A 15,182-nucleotide genomic window follows, 5' to 3' on the forward strand; every position below is an offset into this window, starting at 1 on the left:
GGGCCACACGACTGCTCCACGGGTCTGCCCTTGTCACCCTGCGGGCTGACCCCTCCCTCCTCCTTGTTTCCCCCTCTGCTTCCCCTCCGCATGGGGCTCTGGGCACCCTGGTGCGCTGGGGGCTGCCGTGCTCAGCACCAGCCCAGCCGGGCTCTGTGTCCCCCGGTGCTGCCCCGCTTCCCCCTCCGACGCAGAAGGACGCGGGGCAGGCGGCAGGGGATGAAGCGTGGGGTTTATTGAGGAAGGTCTCCGTGCAGGGGGGGGCCCCAGCGGGAACGGTGGGGCCAGGGCCACCCCACTCACATGCCACGACCGAGCCAAAAGCAGTCCCACGGGACAGGGTCTTCCCTCCAGGACCCTGGGAGAGCAACGCCGGCTCCGTTCAGCCCTGCACCCGGGCAGGGACCCATCTCCTCAGGGCACTGGGTGTCACTCCTGTCGTCCCCCCATCTGACCCTGGCCTATGAACCCCCACACCTTGCAGTGAGGCCCAGGTGCCCCTCGGGGTCCCCACCGCAGGCCAGGCTGAGAATCAGGGTGCTGGTTGCAGACACATGCGGGACGCGTGGGTAGGGGAGGGCTCAGCAGCGGGAGAGCAAAGGTCCTGGTGGAGCCGCTCCAGCGGGCAGCCTCCTCGTGTTGGGGCAGGTCATGGGGCAGAGCGGGCAGCGGGCCGCTGGCAGCCAGGATCTGCCGAGACTGGGCAGGGAGCCCAGCTCACCCATGCCACAGCTCAGCCTTCGCTGTGCTGGGCCATGCGCAAGCCCAGGGCAAGCGGGCAGGAGCCTGCCCAGCACTGCACCTCCCTGCCCTGGGCACGGGGCTTGGGGCTTGGGAAGCTTTCTGGGGATGGCACTGCGTCAGGCAGGGAGCAGAAGCAAGCACCCAGCGTTGTCAGCAGTGCTGAAGGATGCTGCTGGTGAGGATGCCGCTGCCAGATGGGTGAGGGTATCTGGCCAGGGCTGGGGAGCAGCAATGGGCAGCATGTGGGGCAGGGCTGGGGCGAATGCATGGCACCGTCATGCAGATTAAGCTGCACCAGGGCTCTGCCAGGCACCCTGGGCAGCAGGTACGCAGCGGCCGAGCCCACCCCGCAGCACCAAGAGCGAGATGTCCCAGGGAGGGGTTGCAGCAAGGGCTGGCAGTGCCCACGGGCAAGAGGCTAAGTGCATGCCCCCCCTCTAGTGCTGTCTGGGGCTTTGCCAGCGCCGCTGCTCCCCGATGCATGGCACACAGGGCACTGCCAGCTCGGGCTGCCTGCAGCAGGGCGAGCTCCTTCGCTTGGGGCAGGGGCAGCGGCGCCGAGCACCCGGAGGTCTGCGGAAGCCCCTTGGCACCTGTTTGGCTCAGTGGAAAGCACCTGGGATGCCCCAGCACCAGCCCCTGCCCGCAGTGGGTCTGAGCAGAGGCAGAGCCACGCCGGGGGTCACAGAGCAGAGGGGGGTGGGCAGCCCCCAGCCTCCCCCTCCCGCCGGCCCTGGGCTCAGAAGCGGGTGCTCTGGTAGTGCAGCCTGCGGAGCTCGGAGAGGCCACTGTCCCGGCAGTATGAGTCCCTGCAGGGACCCCCTGCCAGTCACCGGCCCCCCGCCCCGCCGCCCCCACCGCTGCTGCTGCTGGAGCTGCCGCTGCTGGAGCTGCCGCTGCTGCACCGGTCCTCGTAGATGGAGATCTCAATCTGCGCCCTGCTAAGGATCGTAGGTGAGATGGGCTAGCCCAATTGCTCAGCACCCACTCTTGGTGTCCCCCCAGCCCTCGCCCTTGTCATCCCCCCAGCACCCCGCTGCCTAGAGGATACGACCCTCATGCCACGCTCCAGGGGGTCGGTGAGCAGCAGTCCCCGTGGCGCATAGATCTTCTCATTCTGCTCCTGGATGTACTTGGAGATCTTCTTCAGGACCTGCCAGCACACAGAGGGACACTCAGGGCCTGCCAGCCCTGATGTCCCACCTTGCAAGCCCTGATGCCTGCTCTGGCCTCCAGCCCCCCATGCTCCCTGTGCCATCCCCGTGCCCCCCACCAGCCATGCCTGTCCCCAAGCCCTCCCCTGGACCTCAGCACCTTCTCGTAGTGTGTCTCCATGCAGAGGAAGATGAAATACGCAGTGGCGCAGGCCAGGCACCCCTCCAGGTACGAGCTGCCCCCAATCTTCTCTGCTTCAGCGTAGAACCCATTAAGGGTTTTCACGGTTTCCTCGAAGAGCTGCCGCTCGATCTAGAGCAGAAAGCAGGGTGAAGATCAGTCTGGCCAGAGGCTGACACCTTGTAACTGCCCTGTCCCCATCCCTGGGGCAACCTGGGGAGCACTCGACCCTCTCCTCCCTGGCCAGCTGGTGCCTCAGCTCCCTAGCCCCTGCCCACTGCCCACCCATGCCGAGACCTGCTGCGCCTGCAGCCCCAGAGCCCCCCGGTTCCCAGGAGCACCCAAGCCCTTGCACACCAGGCAAGGTGGCTGTGGCTGCATGCACCCAGCAGCATCAGTCTGACTTCAGACCCCTCTCCCCTCTGAGCCCCAGTAGGGCACCCCCACCCTGCTGGCCCTCCCTACCCGGCTCTCCAGCTCAGGGGGGAACTTCGTCTGGAACTGGCATGTGGTCCCGTCGCTGTAATCCCGCTGCACGAAAACCTTGGTGGCCAGGGATGCGCTGCGCCGCAGCTCCTGCAAGCTGTGCACCTGGGGGGCAGCAGGATGAGGAGGGGGGGCAAGACCATGGGGTGACAGACATCCCTGCTGGGGGCTGGGGACCCCAGGAGCAAGGCCATTACCCCAGCGTGAGGGCACGGGGGCTCCAGGCACGCACGCCCCGAGGCAGGGAGCCCCCCGGCATGGGCTGTGCCACGCCGTGAGCGCAGCTCGGCGCAGGACGTGCGAGGCCAGGGGTGGGGGGAGGATGATGGCAAGGGGAGGACGCTGCGGCAGACCCCGCTCGGAGCGTGGGCAAGTGCTTGTGCTCCCTGCCGTGGGCTGCTGCCTGGCCTCGCCTGCACCAGCTGCTGCACGCGTGGGTGTGCGTCCCCCGTGGGCCACAGCCCGGGGAGGGGACAACCCTCTGTCCCCAGTAGCACCCCGGCACGAAGCTGCCCCAGCATCTCCCAGGCGGGCGGAGGGAAGCGAGCAGGGCGGGAGCAGAGGACCGGGCAGGGGGTCTGCAGCAGCAGCGCAGCAGCCGGGGGGGGCTGCAGCGGGGCGGCTGCACAGAAGGGATCGGCCCCACCAGTCCTGGCACCCCCCGGGGTACAAGGCCCCATGCCAGCCTCCAGGTCTCTGGGCCGTGGGGCAGCTTTGTGGGGCTGGAGGGGAGGGTGGAGGGACCAGGCTGTGCCAAGGGCGGGTGTCAGACCCCTCTCTGCGCTTCCCCTTGGATGACGTGGGGCCGCCGCCTGGCTGTGTGCCCCGCAGACCCTCCGCCCCTGTCCCCTGCGAGAGAGACCCCCAGCCCCGCAGCCAGCCCTCCCCGCGGGCACACCACCTCCCACCCACGCCGCTCCCTCCAACAAGGGCACCCCCCCACACGCACCTCCAGTCACCCCGCACACACACCGGCCTTCCCGCGCACCCAGGCCCCGCACCCGCTCCCCGATGCTGGCGGCGAGAGGCGGGAGGGTGCGGGGCAGCGGGGCCCGGCCGCAGCCCGGCGCCGGGAGATCCCCCGCCGTGCTGCCGCTCACCCACCTCCGTGGCCATGGGCCGGGCCGGGCCGGGCTGGGCTGTGCCGGGGGGACCGGCGCTGTCACCGGGGGCACCGGCGCTGTCCGCGGTGCTGCTGCGCCGGGCGGGGAGGCGGGCCCGGCCGCACCGTCTGCGCAGCCGCACGGCGCCGCACGGCCCGCCCCGAGGCGGCGGGGATGGGCGCCCGCCGCTACCGGCGCGGAGCCCCCGGAGGACGGCGGTACCGGGGATGGCTGGCCCCGGCGGGGGGGGGGCTGCTGCTGTGGGTCCCGGGGCCTGCGCTGCTGGCGAGGGAATGCGGCTGTAGGTCCCTGGGGGGGGCGGGGAACTGGCTGCGGAGGGGGTGCTGCTGGAGGTAACTGGGGGGGACTGGGAGGCCGTGGGGCTGGCCCGCAGGGGATGTGGGGGGCCGGCCGCGGGGCTGGCAGCCTGCCGGGCCGAGGGGCCTCGTCTGAAGCTGTTTGTTGGCGAAGGATTTGCAGCTGGCGCTGAGCTCCGGAGCGGGTGGTGCGGTTGCAGGCGTCAAAGCGGGGCACGAACGAACTCCCCGTTATCTGCGCCCACGGGCAGCTCGATTTCAGCAGGAGAAATGGCGAACGGGGGCAACCGAGGCTCTCCCGAGAGGTGAAGAAGGGGGTGCTCGCAGCTGGGGCCGGGGCGAGGCGGGAGGGCAGCGGTGGCTGGGCACAGGGCCCTCGCCAGGCGGGAGAGCCGCCAGCCCTTCCCGCCACAGCCGGGCGATGCTGCAGGCAGCGCGGGGCCCCGCCAGCCCAGCTGCTCAGGCTGCTAGCGCGGCACGGCCGGCTGCCTGCCGCACAGGGGCCCTGACGAAACCAGGGCGGCTTCATCTGACTCCCGTTCCCTGTCTTGAGCAGCAGCCGAGGCTCTGGGCAGAGCAAACAGAGGTAGAGCCCTGGGGTGGCTGGCGGGCAGCCCCTGCACTCCGGAGCGTGGCAGGGTTTGTGACCCAGGGACCAAAGGACACGTGCAGGCAGGGACCAGAGCTGGAGGGCTCATCTCCCCCACAAACACAAAGCTACGGATCCCATAGTTTTCACAGGGTACCTGCTGCTCCCGTGGTCCAGAGCAGCCCTGCCAGCCCACACCCCAGAGCAGTGGGGTACCCCCGCTCGGACGGTGCCGCGCAGCCACAGGACCCCCCTCGGGGCACGGGGAACTCCCCCACTACACACACGCGCGTGCACACAGATGCAGCCATTCGCGCGTGCACTCAGATGCCCGCACCTGCCTGCACCCCCAGGCATGCGCCCGGGCGCACGTGCTCCCACACCTCAGCGTGTCCCCAGGTGCCCCCAAGACCAGGCCCCACGCCCCGGCTGCTTCCCGTGCTACGTGTCACCGCCACGTCAGGGCTGGCCTGCCCGCCTGGCAGCGCCCTGCCAGTTGCCATGGCAATGCTGTGCCTGCCAGCAGATGAAGTTTGCTCTCCGACGCCGCGGCGAGGGGCCAAGAGCAGCCCGGGGGGGCCTGGCTGTCCCTGCTGCCCCAGGCTCTGCCTGTCTGCCTGCACCCTGTGGTGCTGCTCAAGCGATGTCTCTTCTCCGGCCACACCAATCCAGCCCAGGTGCTGGACCCTCGGCCCTGGGATCCAGCTCACAAGCCCCAGACGTGCTGTCTGCGAGACCAGGGCACATGTCAAGGAGTGTCCTTTGGTGGGACATCCATTCCATCACTGGGAACTGCCTTCCCCCAGCTTTACTACCCAGAGGCAAGCCTTGCCTGGTGGCAGGCAGGACGCAGACAGCCTGGACCTGCCCCACAGTGCTCCCCATCCCCGCACAGCCCCTGGCCCTGTCTGTGGTGCCCTGCAGTCCCCAGCATCCTCAGAGCCCACCAGAGCTGGCCAGTGCCCCCTTCCAGGATGCACCATCGTGGGCTTTACAATTTTAACCAGGGCAGGGACATACCCTGCTGGTTCCCATGTGGAGGGGACAGGCTGCTGCCATTCCATGCCATGCTGTGCCATGCCATCACTCCCAGCAGGGCAGGACAGAGGTGGAGGGGGGCAGGGGTAGCTGAGGGGTACCCAGGCAGTAGGATCAGGGGCACTGGGGGCTCAGGGCAGCCCCACAGTGCTGTGTGACCCTGCTTCCCCCCCAGCCCCCGGCACTGTGCGGGGGGCTGGCAGGGTGCTTGCAGCAACAGGGCTCTGCCCCTTCTGCTCCATCTGCTGAGCCTCAAGGGGCCATTTTTACACTGCCTCGTAGCAGGAGCGGGCACCACACACATGGCTGCTGCCAGGGCTGCCTTTGATTCCCCTGCCTGGGTCTCCCCTAGTGCCTGGAGCGAGGGGGCTCTGACCTGTCCCACAGACAGACCCTGCAGACCTCCCCTTGCCACTGGCTCTGGCTGACTGCCCAGAGCCCGTGCCCCTGGCCCCACGGGACAGGTGTGGGGTACACCTGCGGCCCCTACAGACAGCCCCACATAGCCAGCGTGCCCATCACACCGCAGCAGCCATGCCCCAGCAATGCCCCTGTCCCAGCCCCTGTGCTTGGCTCCCCGGCCAGGACTTGGGCTGTCCCCAGCATGGTGCTGCACCCCATGCTGGCACCCCGACCCTCCCTGCCATCCTGGTGTGGTGGCTGGGAGCTGGAGGACAGCTGGAGCGCTGAGGCCACCCCCTGGGGTCCCATCCTGCACTCGCTGTGTGCCAAGCCCCCTCCCCAGCCCCTCAGGGCTGTCAGCAGCTCTGCTTCAAAGGGGCCATGGCAAGGCCAGGTCCTGGCAGCTGCTTCACGCTGCTTTGGGGGGGCTTTCATTAACTGGGGGGGAGCATGAGCTCACTGCCCCAGTGAGGACAAGGGTGACATTTGGGAGGCGCACAGAGACAGCGGGGCAGGGTGATTAGCTGATAACCTTTCCTGGGAGACACCAGGTGTGTGCACCAGTGGGGGGGGAGCAAGGAGGGGGCACGTCCCCTGCAGTCCAAACATCTCCAAGTGCCTCCTCAGCCTGCCCCTTCATGCAGGACACAAAGACCACCCCAAACTGGGGCCCATCGGCCCCACAGCCCGGGCACCCTGAGGATGGCCACCCGGAGGACAGGCACTCCTCCACCACGTCCATCCCAATGGGTGGTGCTGGGACCCCATTGCACTGGGAGCCCCCGCAGAGGGTGGGGGCAGCCCCCCAGCACACCCCACAGGAGTGCACAGGGTGGGGGGACACACATAGCACCCTCCTGCAAACAGGCAAGCAGAGAGGGATGTGTTTTCAGAGCAAGGTGCCAAGGTCCACCTTTGGCAGAGGTGCCGGCTGGGAGCTGGGGCTGTGCGAGGATTGCCCCCGCGCTGGGGACCGGGTTGTGCTGGCAGCAGGCATGGGGGGCTTTTCCCATCTCGCTGGCACGCAGAGGGGGTGAGCGGCACTGCAGAGAGGGTCCCCATGCCCCCACGTCCCCACGCTGCAAGGCAAAGGGGCTCTTTCCCAGGGGCGTCCCCGCACGGGATGCAACCCCTCCCTGTCCCGCAGCGGGGGGCCGGGGGGCCAGGGCCGGGGGCCGGCAGCGAACAGGGGGTCTGTGTGCAGGCTGCCGGGAGCCGGGCAGGGCGACGGGCTGGGAGGGAGCCAGGGCGGCCTCAGCCCCGCAGCTGGGCCGGGAGCGCTGCCAGCCACATTCCCGGGGCTGCCGGGCGAGCCGGAGCGTGGGTGGGCGCAGGGCAAGTGCACGACCCCCGCCACCTGCCCCCCGGGTGCCCCCAGCCGTGCCCCAACCTCCCTCTGCCGCCCCCAGACAGAGCGACCCCCCCAGAGCCGTGCTGCCAGCCCCCCACTGCCCCTTCTGCTGGGGTGCTCTCTCCCCCGGGAGCTGCCGGGACACCCCCCCCTGCACAGCCAGCCCAGCGTGCTGTCCCCTCCTGAGGGTCCCTGCTCCCGCCGGCTGCAGCCCATGCCCGGTAGTGACGCAGCCAGGAAGCCAGTGGTCCCAGGAGCCTGGGATGGGGCTAGGACAGGACAAACAGCCCCGGGGAGGACAGGAGGACAGGAGGGAGCCCACCCAGGCCTGGGGGATGCGTCTCTGCCCACAGAAGCACCCAACGCTGCAGCAGGAGAGGGAGCAGGGACAGGATGGGGGAGGACAGAAAGAGGTGTCTGGGACCCTGCTCAGCATCTGATTTCCCAGCTCAGCTCGGCTCTGTGCTGCAGCCAGGCACGGGTCTGTGGGGAGGGCCTGGACTGGCGAGGGGGCACCCCCGGGAATGTCCTCTTACCGTGCCACCCTGGCTGGCCGTCCCGGAGGTCCCCACTGTGGAGGGGGCAGCCCCCATGGCCCCTCTTCCGGTCTCGCTGCCGTGACGGGTGACACAGGCGGTGGCACAGCCGGCTGCCCAGAGTGACAGGCGCAAGTGTCGGTCCCATCGCCAGCTGCACGGGCGCAGGACGGGGATGCGGGCACTGGAGCAGCCAGTGCAGGCAGGACGGAGGGGAGGGTTCCAGATCCAGCTGCCCTGGGGCTATCCCCTTCCCGGGGGTACAGCCAAGAACTACCTCACCTGGGACATCCCGGGCAGGAAAGGGTTAAGGAAGCAGTGGGGGTGCAGCAGGGCCCTCCCCAGAGCAGAGGCACAGTCTCAGCTCGGGGACAAGGCTGCCAGGACACCTGGCAGGGTGGGAGCAGGGGACAGACACCCCTCTCCTGGGGCCAGCCCTGCTCCCCCCAGTGTGGCCGCGCTGCCAAGAGGTGACTCAGTGGCTCTAATGAAGGCGTCGTGACAGATGGGGGGGACCAGGCCAGCTGGTAGGTAGCCCCCCCCCCCCCCCTCAGCCCTGCCAGCCCCCTTGCCTTCATCTGGTGGGGTGCCAGCAGTGCAGGGTGCTCAGCATCCCCAGCACCTTCCTGGGAGGGAGTGTGGGTGCTGGGGGCTGGATCAGGCTGCGGGACAGGGCAAGCTGAGAGCCAGGAACCGGTCTGTGGCCAAGAGCAGGCCGGTACCAGTGCTGGCAGTTCTGCAGGGACAGCCAGGGGACACCACACAAGGTGTGCTCGGCACCCCGCACACCGACAGCCCCAACCTGCACTCGCAGGCTCCCCTCTGCATCCACCCCCCTGCCCTGGCTCCCACGCATCGCCGGCCCCGGCCCAGCTCACATGGCAATCAGCCGAGCTCCCCTGCTGCCCTGGCCCAGCCCATCCATCACGGATTAGCTATTTTCTATCAGCGTTTATCTCCAGGCAATCTCACTCCTCCTGCGACAGCCTGATGCCTCCGGCACCCTCCCTCCTGCTACCGGGCAGCCCTGATAAAGGGCCGCTCTATCTTATCGTGCTCCCTGGCAGTTACACATTAATGGTGTCATCTCCGGGGCTTGGCCAGGGTGGGATGAATTCAGCCCACCCTTGGGCCGGCAGCGAGCATCCCCGGGTGATGCGGTGATGGGTGCTGCGCCCAGCATGGCGGGCATAGGGAGGACAGGCAGGCTGCAGGCAAGCGCAGGGTACATGGGTGAGGTTCCCAGGACACCCCCAGAATGGATGGATCCCACCAGGGCTGGGGGGACGGTCCCTGCCCCCAGCCCGGGGCAAAGGGCGGCTGCTATCGCTGCCTGCAGCGGGCTGTTTGCTCGGCCGCCCATTAGCAGAGCCGCCTTATCCGCCAGGCAGGGGCTGGAGGCGGCCCAGGGCCCGTCAGCCAGGCAGGGGCATCGATTGCGGGAAGGGGAGGGGGTGCCCCAGATAACCCGTGCAGACAAATGGGTTTCTAATGGGGTCTTGAGCCTTGCACCCCCCGGCCCAGCCCATCTCCAGGGGGATGAGGGAATGTGGCCCTGGCAGGACCCTCACCTCGCTTGGGCTCCAGCTCTGCCCGTGCCACCGGCAGAGCCTGGTGTAAGCCCGTTGCTGGGAGGTGTAACCCCAGCTACACCAGCGCCCAGCAGCACGGGCTGCCCAAGGCGTGTGCTGCCGGGGCCACCCATGAGGAATGAGGACCCCATGCCCATGGCATCACCTTGGCATGGACGCCACACGTGGCACTTAGCACGTGGGTACCCCAGCTGCCCCCAGGGCTGCCGCTTGAAGCTTCTGGGGTGTCCTGGTCCTCTGTCCCCTGCACCCCAAGCATGCCCAAAGCCATACCCCGTGCGGCACAGGTGACCGGGGGCAGGGGGGGGGCTCAGGGTTGGAACCAGGGTCTGTTGCCCCACCCCAGGGCTTACCTGTGGGGTGCCAGGTGGGGTGGGGGCAGAGGGGCTGGTGGAGAACGGGGGCACCTTGCACCCACGGCACATCCCCCCGGGGCAGGTGAGCCAGCCCTTCCAGAGGGCATCTCCCCGGGGGCACGCGGAGCCGGGAGGGTCTGTGGGGGGGCTCTGCGTGCGGGGGCTCCCCGGGAGGGCTCGGGGCGTGCGGTGCTGCCGGGGCGGGAGGGCCGGGTCGGCGGGGCGGCCGGGGGCCGGGCTGCGCGGGGCCGGGGGGGTGGGAAGGGGGGGGCCCGGCGGCCGGAGCAGATTGGCTGCCGTCGAGGCCCCCCCGGGGCTGCTTAGAAAGGGCGGCGGGAGCGGGCGGCGCGGCGGGGCCCGGCTCGGCGGGCTCGGCGGGCGGGCGGCGATGGCGGGGGCGGGCGGCCCCCCGGGGGGCCGGGGCACGGCGCTGCTGGCGCTGGCGCTGGCGCTGGCCGGGTCCCCGGGCGGCGGGCAGCACTACGACTACTACGGCTGGCAGCCCGAGAGCCTGCCCCGCGGGCGGTTCTACGGGCGGGAGCCGCAGTGCCTCGACATCCCGCCCGACATGCGGCTCTGTCGCGACGTGGGCTACAAGCGGATGAGGCTGCCCAACCTGCTGGAGCACGAGACGATGGCCGAGGCCAAGCAGCAGGCCGGCAGCTGGGTGCCCCTGCTCGCCAAGCAGTGCCACGCCGACACCCAGCTCTTCCTCTGCTCCCTCTTCGCCCCCGTCTGCCTCGACCGACCCGTCTACCCCTGCCGCTCGCTCTGCGAGGTGGTGCGCGACTCCTGCGCCCCGGTCATGGAGTCCTACGGCTTCCCCTGGCCCGAGATGCTGCGCTGTGGCAAGTTCCCCGCCGACCACGAGCTCTGCATCGCCGTGCAGTTCGGGAACGGCAAGGTCACCCCACCACCAGGTAAGCGGGGATGGGCGCTGCAATGGGACGGGGACGCGCGCAGGGCACCTGCCAGCAGCGTCTCCCCACATACAGGGTCCCCCATGGAGCCCCCGGACCTCGGTCTCCACACCCCCCAAAGCAGGGTCTGGCGCGCCGGGGCTGGCCAAGGACCCTCTGTCTGTGGCAGGGCGCTTGTGGGTGCAGTACCAGCAGCATTGGCTGCTTTGGCTGGGCACCCCTTGCTGTTTGGGGAGCCAGGCACCCAGCTGCCTGCACAGAGCTGCCCCAGGGCAGGGGAGAGCGGAGCAGCACTGGGGGTGAACATGGGACGAGGTGGGAGGTGCTGGGGGACCCGCGGCAGAGCTGTGTCCCTCTCCTCCCTCTGGGTCCCATCCCAGCAGCAAAGAGCATCAGGCATCCTGCACCTGTAGGTACCAGCCCCGTGCAGCTGGCACGGGGTGGCTGTCCCCTGGGCAGTGGAGGGGACAACACCCAAAGGCAGCCCAGCGTCAGGACCAGGGCTGTGACACCCTTGCTGCTACTTCTGCTGTGCCCCAAAGCATCAGCAGCTGGACGAGGGGTCATCCCCACACCCCCTCCTTCCTAGGGGGGTGCTGGGATGCTGGCCAGCGAGGTGCGCTGTGCCCCTGGCATCACCCCAGCACAGCTGCCCAGGGAGCAGAGGGGCTGCCGGGGCTCTCCCAGCATGTCCCTGCAGAGCTGGCCTGGGTGACAGGCGTCAGCAACAGGGAGCTGTGACAGTGGCTGGTCTGTCACTGCAGTGTCCAAGATCTGCACCCAGTGCGAGATGGAGCACAAGGCGGACGGCATGATGGAGCAGATGTGCTCCAGCGACTTCGGTGAGTACTGGGGTCCCCTTCCAGGCACCCCCCTGGACAAGGGGCTGCCCTCCCCAGCTCCGACAGCCCAGGCAGGGGTTGGCTGGAGGGCACGGTTTTCCAGGGACAGCCCCATGGGAGAACCCCCCGAGCCCTTCCCTTGGACCCTGTGTGCATGGGATGGGTGCACCAGAGCAGAAGACATTGGTGGGGGTACAGGCAGAACGGGACATTCGGGAGGGTCACTGGAGACCTCTACTGAACACTCGCCACCCCCCCAGCAGCCCCTTCCCCTCCCCACCCAGTAACTTCCCCAGAGACCCTTAAAGGTCCCACCCCAGGGACAGGCTGCACCCTGTCCCACACAAGTGCCTAGCCCTGACCCCTGCAGCAGTGCCCCACAGCAGTACCCCCCCCTTAACCCTGCCCCACACAGTGGTGAAGATGCGCATCAAGGAGATGACGGAGGAGAATGGGGAGCGGCGGCTGGTGGCCGCCCAGAAGAAGAAGAAGGTGCTGAAGCTGGGCCCACTGAAGCGCAAGGACACCAAGAAGATGGTGCTGCACATGAAGAATGCGGGCTCCTGCCCCTGCCCCCAGCTCGACAGCCTCAGTGGCAGCTTCTTGGTGATGGGCCGCAAGGTGGGCGGCCGCCTGCTCCTCCTCGCCATCTACCCCTGGCAGAAGCACAACAAGGAGATGAAGTTCGCTGTCAAGTTCATGTTCTCCTACCCCTGCCCCCTCTACCACCCCCTGCTCTATGGGGCCGGGCAGCACTAGGGCTCTGCCCGCCCTGCCCTGTCCCAGAACTCCTCCTGCACTGGCCTGATGCTGCACCCCTGGTAGCACTGGCTGCACCCCAGGACCCTGGCTCTGCTCAGCCCCTCGGCTGTGCCCCAGGACCCTGCTCTGCACTCCTAGCTGCACTCGTGGGAGCCTTGATCCACAGCCAGGAACCCTGCCCCCTCCTGAGAGCCCTGCTCTGCACCCCTGGGACTCCTGTCCTGCTCCCAGGACCAACACCCAGGAGCTTGGGCTGCACCCAGGACACTTGCTCTGCATGTTTACAAGCCCTGCGATGCACCACAGACCCTTGGCTACCCCCAAGCCCCCTGCCCAGCACCCCAAGGACCCTTGCCTGCACTTAGGATCTCTGCTTGACCCTCTTGGGACCTCTTGGCTGCACCCGAGACCCTTACCCTGCACCCCTGTGGCCCCTGCCCAGCTCCCTGATGACATGTCCCAGGCCCTCAGCCCCCCTAGATCATCCTACACCCCTGCCTCAAGCTTGCGCCCCAGCCCTGGATCATCCCACCCATGCAGAGTCCCACCTCATCCAAGGCTCCTGCCCCACAGACTGTCCCGACCAAGACCAAGTGCCCAGAGCCTGGGGTCCTCCACCCTTTCCATCCCAGATGTTCAAGGCAGGGCTCCATCTCCAAGCCCCCTAGACCAGCCTTGCTGTATCCCCCACCCACACCCTGCCAAGACCCAGCCCGGGCACCCCTTGCCCAGCCACACCACAGTAAATTATTCTGCCTTGGAGAAGCCTGTGTCCAGCTCCCTGTGGTTCATGGGCAACCGCCCCTTGGGTCTCCCTCAGAGAGCCCGGGAAGGATGGGAGAGGGGTCCTGGTCCTGCCCACTGAGCAGGGCAGCCTAGGGGTGCAAGGTCACCCTGGGCTCTGGCTCCAGCCCTGCTCCGGGCAGGCATAGTGCCCAGAGCCCAAGGCTGGGCAGCCCAGCCAAGCCAAGGGACGAGGTTCCCAATGGTCACAGGCAGCACTGGAGACTCAGGCATCCCTGCCACCTCTGTGCCACCCCAGGCAGCCTGGGAGGGTGGCGAGATGAGGAGGATGGGGAGACAGGGGCATCACAGCTGCTGGAGCCCCAGAGCTGGGTCTGAGGGTGGTTGCCAGAGAGGTTTCTCCCTCCGTGACCCCCGGGGACAGATCCACAGGCGGGGAGGTGGCAACGCATGTGGGCAGCCCGGCACTGAGCACAGCAGGGTGCGGATCCTGGGCCAGGATCCCTCCCTCCACTGCTGGGCACTCCACCTCCGCAGCACCCGAAAGCCCTGGCTGCAGCTCCCAGCCCGGCTGCCAGACCTCCCACCTCACAGCCTCCAGCCGCCTCCCAGGAGGGTCCCCGGGGACGCCCACCTGTACCAGCCGGGACCCCTGGGCAGCAGGGTGCTGCCCGTCGGCTCAGCTCCCCCAGCCCCGGAGCAGCCCCCCAGTCCCAGCAGGCGAGGGGTGCCGTCCGCCTGCCCCAGTCCCACTCCAGCCCTGTTTACCCGGCGCGTTCTTGGGTCCGTCCGTCCCGCCGGGTGATGGAGGCCCGACGGCGGCCGCTGCGATATTTACCCAGCGCCTGGCTGCCCGACGCTGCGGCTTCTCACCGGAGCTGGCCCCGCCGCAGGGGAACCTCCTGGGACAAGGGGGGAATTGAGGCTGCAGAATGCTCGCCCCCCCCCTCCTCCCGGCTGGTGGGGCCGCCAGGCACCTGCCCTGCACCGAGGTGACCCCCGCTCCCTCTGCCCCCCTCGGGCATGGCCACGGCCTCACACCCGTATGGAAAAAAACTGGGGGGGGAGAGAAATCAAATGTTGCTAGAAGGCAGGTTCAGCTGGAGGCTGCTGAGCATGCTGCCATAGGAATAAACATTGTCAGTTAGGTCATTTTACTGCAAAATTTCCAGTGCGCAAGCAGAACACCATCTCCCACGGCCCAAGTTTATCTGTAGCCCTCTGTATTTTGTGTCATTAGCATCTTTCAAGGGAGCACTTAGACACACACGGCCATCCCGCTCAGCGCTCCAAGGGTTTTCTCTAGCAAGACAAGTAACTGCTCTCCACCTCCCATCGCCGACCGTCTGACTTCTACAGCTCAACCCCCCCCAGCCCCTCACAGACCAGTACTTGCCCCACTCCAGACACACCCTCATCCCCAGGCACGACCCCACAGCTCTTGGGGTGCTACACAGCCCCCTCCCCAATGTTACAGCTGCTCCACTGCCCCCAGTAACCGCCAAGCCCTCTGCGTGCCAGCCCACCCCCCACACCCGGGCCTTGGAGCACACACAGCACAACTCAGACACCCTCATCATCATTGCCAAGCCCAGCTTCTCCCCAAATTTCCACACTGCACAGCTTGAGGAAGGGTTTACAAGCCCATGGCTGAGAGTAGGGCTCAAGCTACCCCCAGAGCTGCCCCACACGAGCTCCCACACTGGTGGGTGTACAATCAGCAGAGATCCAGGTCCCTGGTGTCTTCCCAGGCTAGTGGGTGCCATGGCCTGGTGGGCACTGGGCAATGCCAGCCTGAGAGCACTGCCCCCCCTCCCTGGGTGGGAGCTGCAGCTGGCTGGCAGGGACCCAGGCCATGGCCATTCCCAGCTGCGTGGTGGCCAGGGTCACATTCCTGGGATAGCTGGGAGCTTTGCTGTTCACCCAGGGAAAGGTCACCCTTGTGTGTGCAGGCAGCTGCCGGGACCACCGCCTGGGCAGGGCAGGGCAAGGAGCAGCCCCAGGAGGCAGAGAGGAAGCCCAGCAGCTCCTGCCAGTGCTGAGCTTCTCCCTGGCTCCAGCCCAG

The 15,182-nt window shown here is 68.2% G+C and overlaps 2 protein-coding genes across 3 annotated transcripts; one reads left to right on the plus strand and one right to left on the minus strand.

Moving 5' to 3' along the window:
- Nucleotides 1–212: 212 nt before the first annotated feature.
- GOLGA7B (golgin A7 family member B) lies at nt 213–8,003 on the minus strand. 2 transcript variants are annotated; one of them, XM_075423557.1, is made up of 5 exons: nt 7,902–8,003; nt 2,545–2,670; nt 2,059–2,211; nt 1,796–1,897; nt 213–1,675 (listed from the first exon to the last, which is right to left on the minus strand). In XM_075423557.1, the coding sequence occupies exons 1-5, from the start codon at nt 7,956–7,958 to the stop codon at nt 1,574–1,576; spliced, it is 540 nt and encodes a 179-aa protein (XP_075279672.1). In that variant the 5' UTR covers nt 7,959–8,003; the 3' UTR covers nt 213–1,573. The 2 variants fall into 2 exon arrangements, with proteins under 2 accessions (XP_075279672.1, XP_075279673.1); XM_075423558.1 differs by lacking the exon at nt 7,902–8,003 and adding an exon at nt 3,670–3,783.
- A 2,234-nt stretch (nt 8,004–10,237) lies between these two features.
- On the plus strand, nt 10,238–13,075 carry SFRP5 (secreted frizzled related protein 5). The gene is made up of 3 exons (XM_075424220.1): nt 10,238–10,769; nt 11,534–11,611; nt 12,027–13,075. The coding sequence occupies exons 1-3, from the start codon at nt 10,238–10,240 to the stop codon at nt 12,368–12,370; spliced, it is 954 nt and encodes a 317-aa protein (XP_075280335.1). The 3' UTR covers nt 12,371–13,075.
- Nucleotides 13,076–15,182: the final 2,107 nt, after the last annotated feature.

The sequence above is a fragment of the Opisthocomus hoazin genome, chromosome 6, assembly GCF_030867145.1.
Source record: "Opisthocomus hoazin isolate bOpiHoa1 chromosome 6, bOpiHoa1.hap1, whole genome shotgun sequence".
Lineage (NCBI taxonomy): Eukaryota > Metazoa > Chordata > Aves > Opisthocomiformes > Opisthocomidae > Opisthocomus > Opisthocomus hoazin.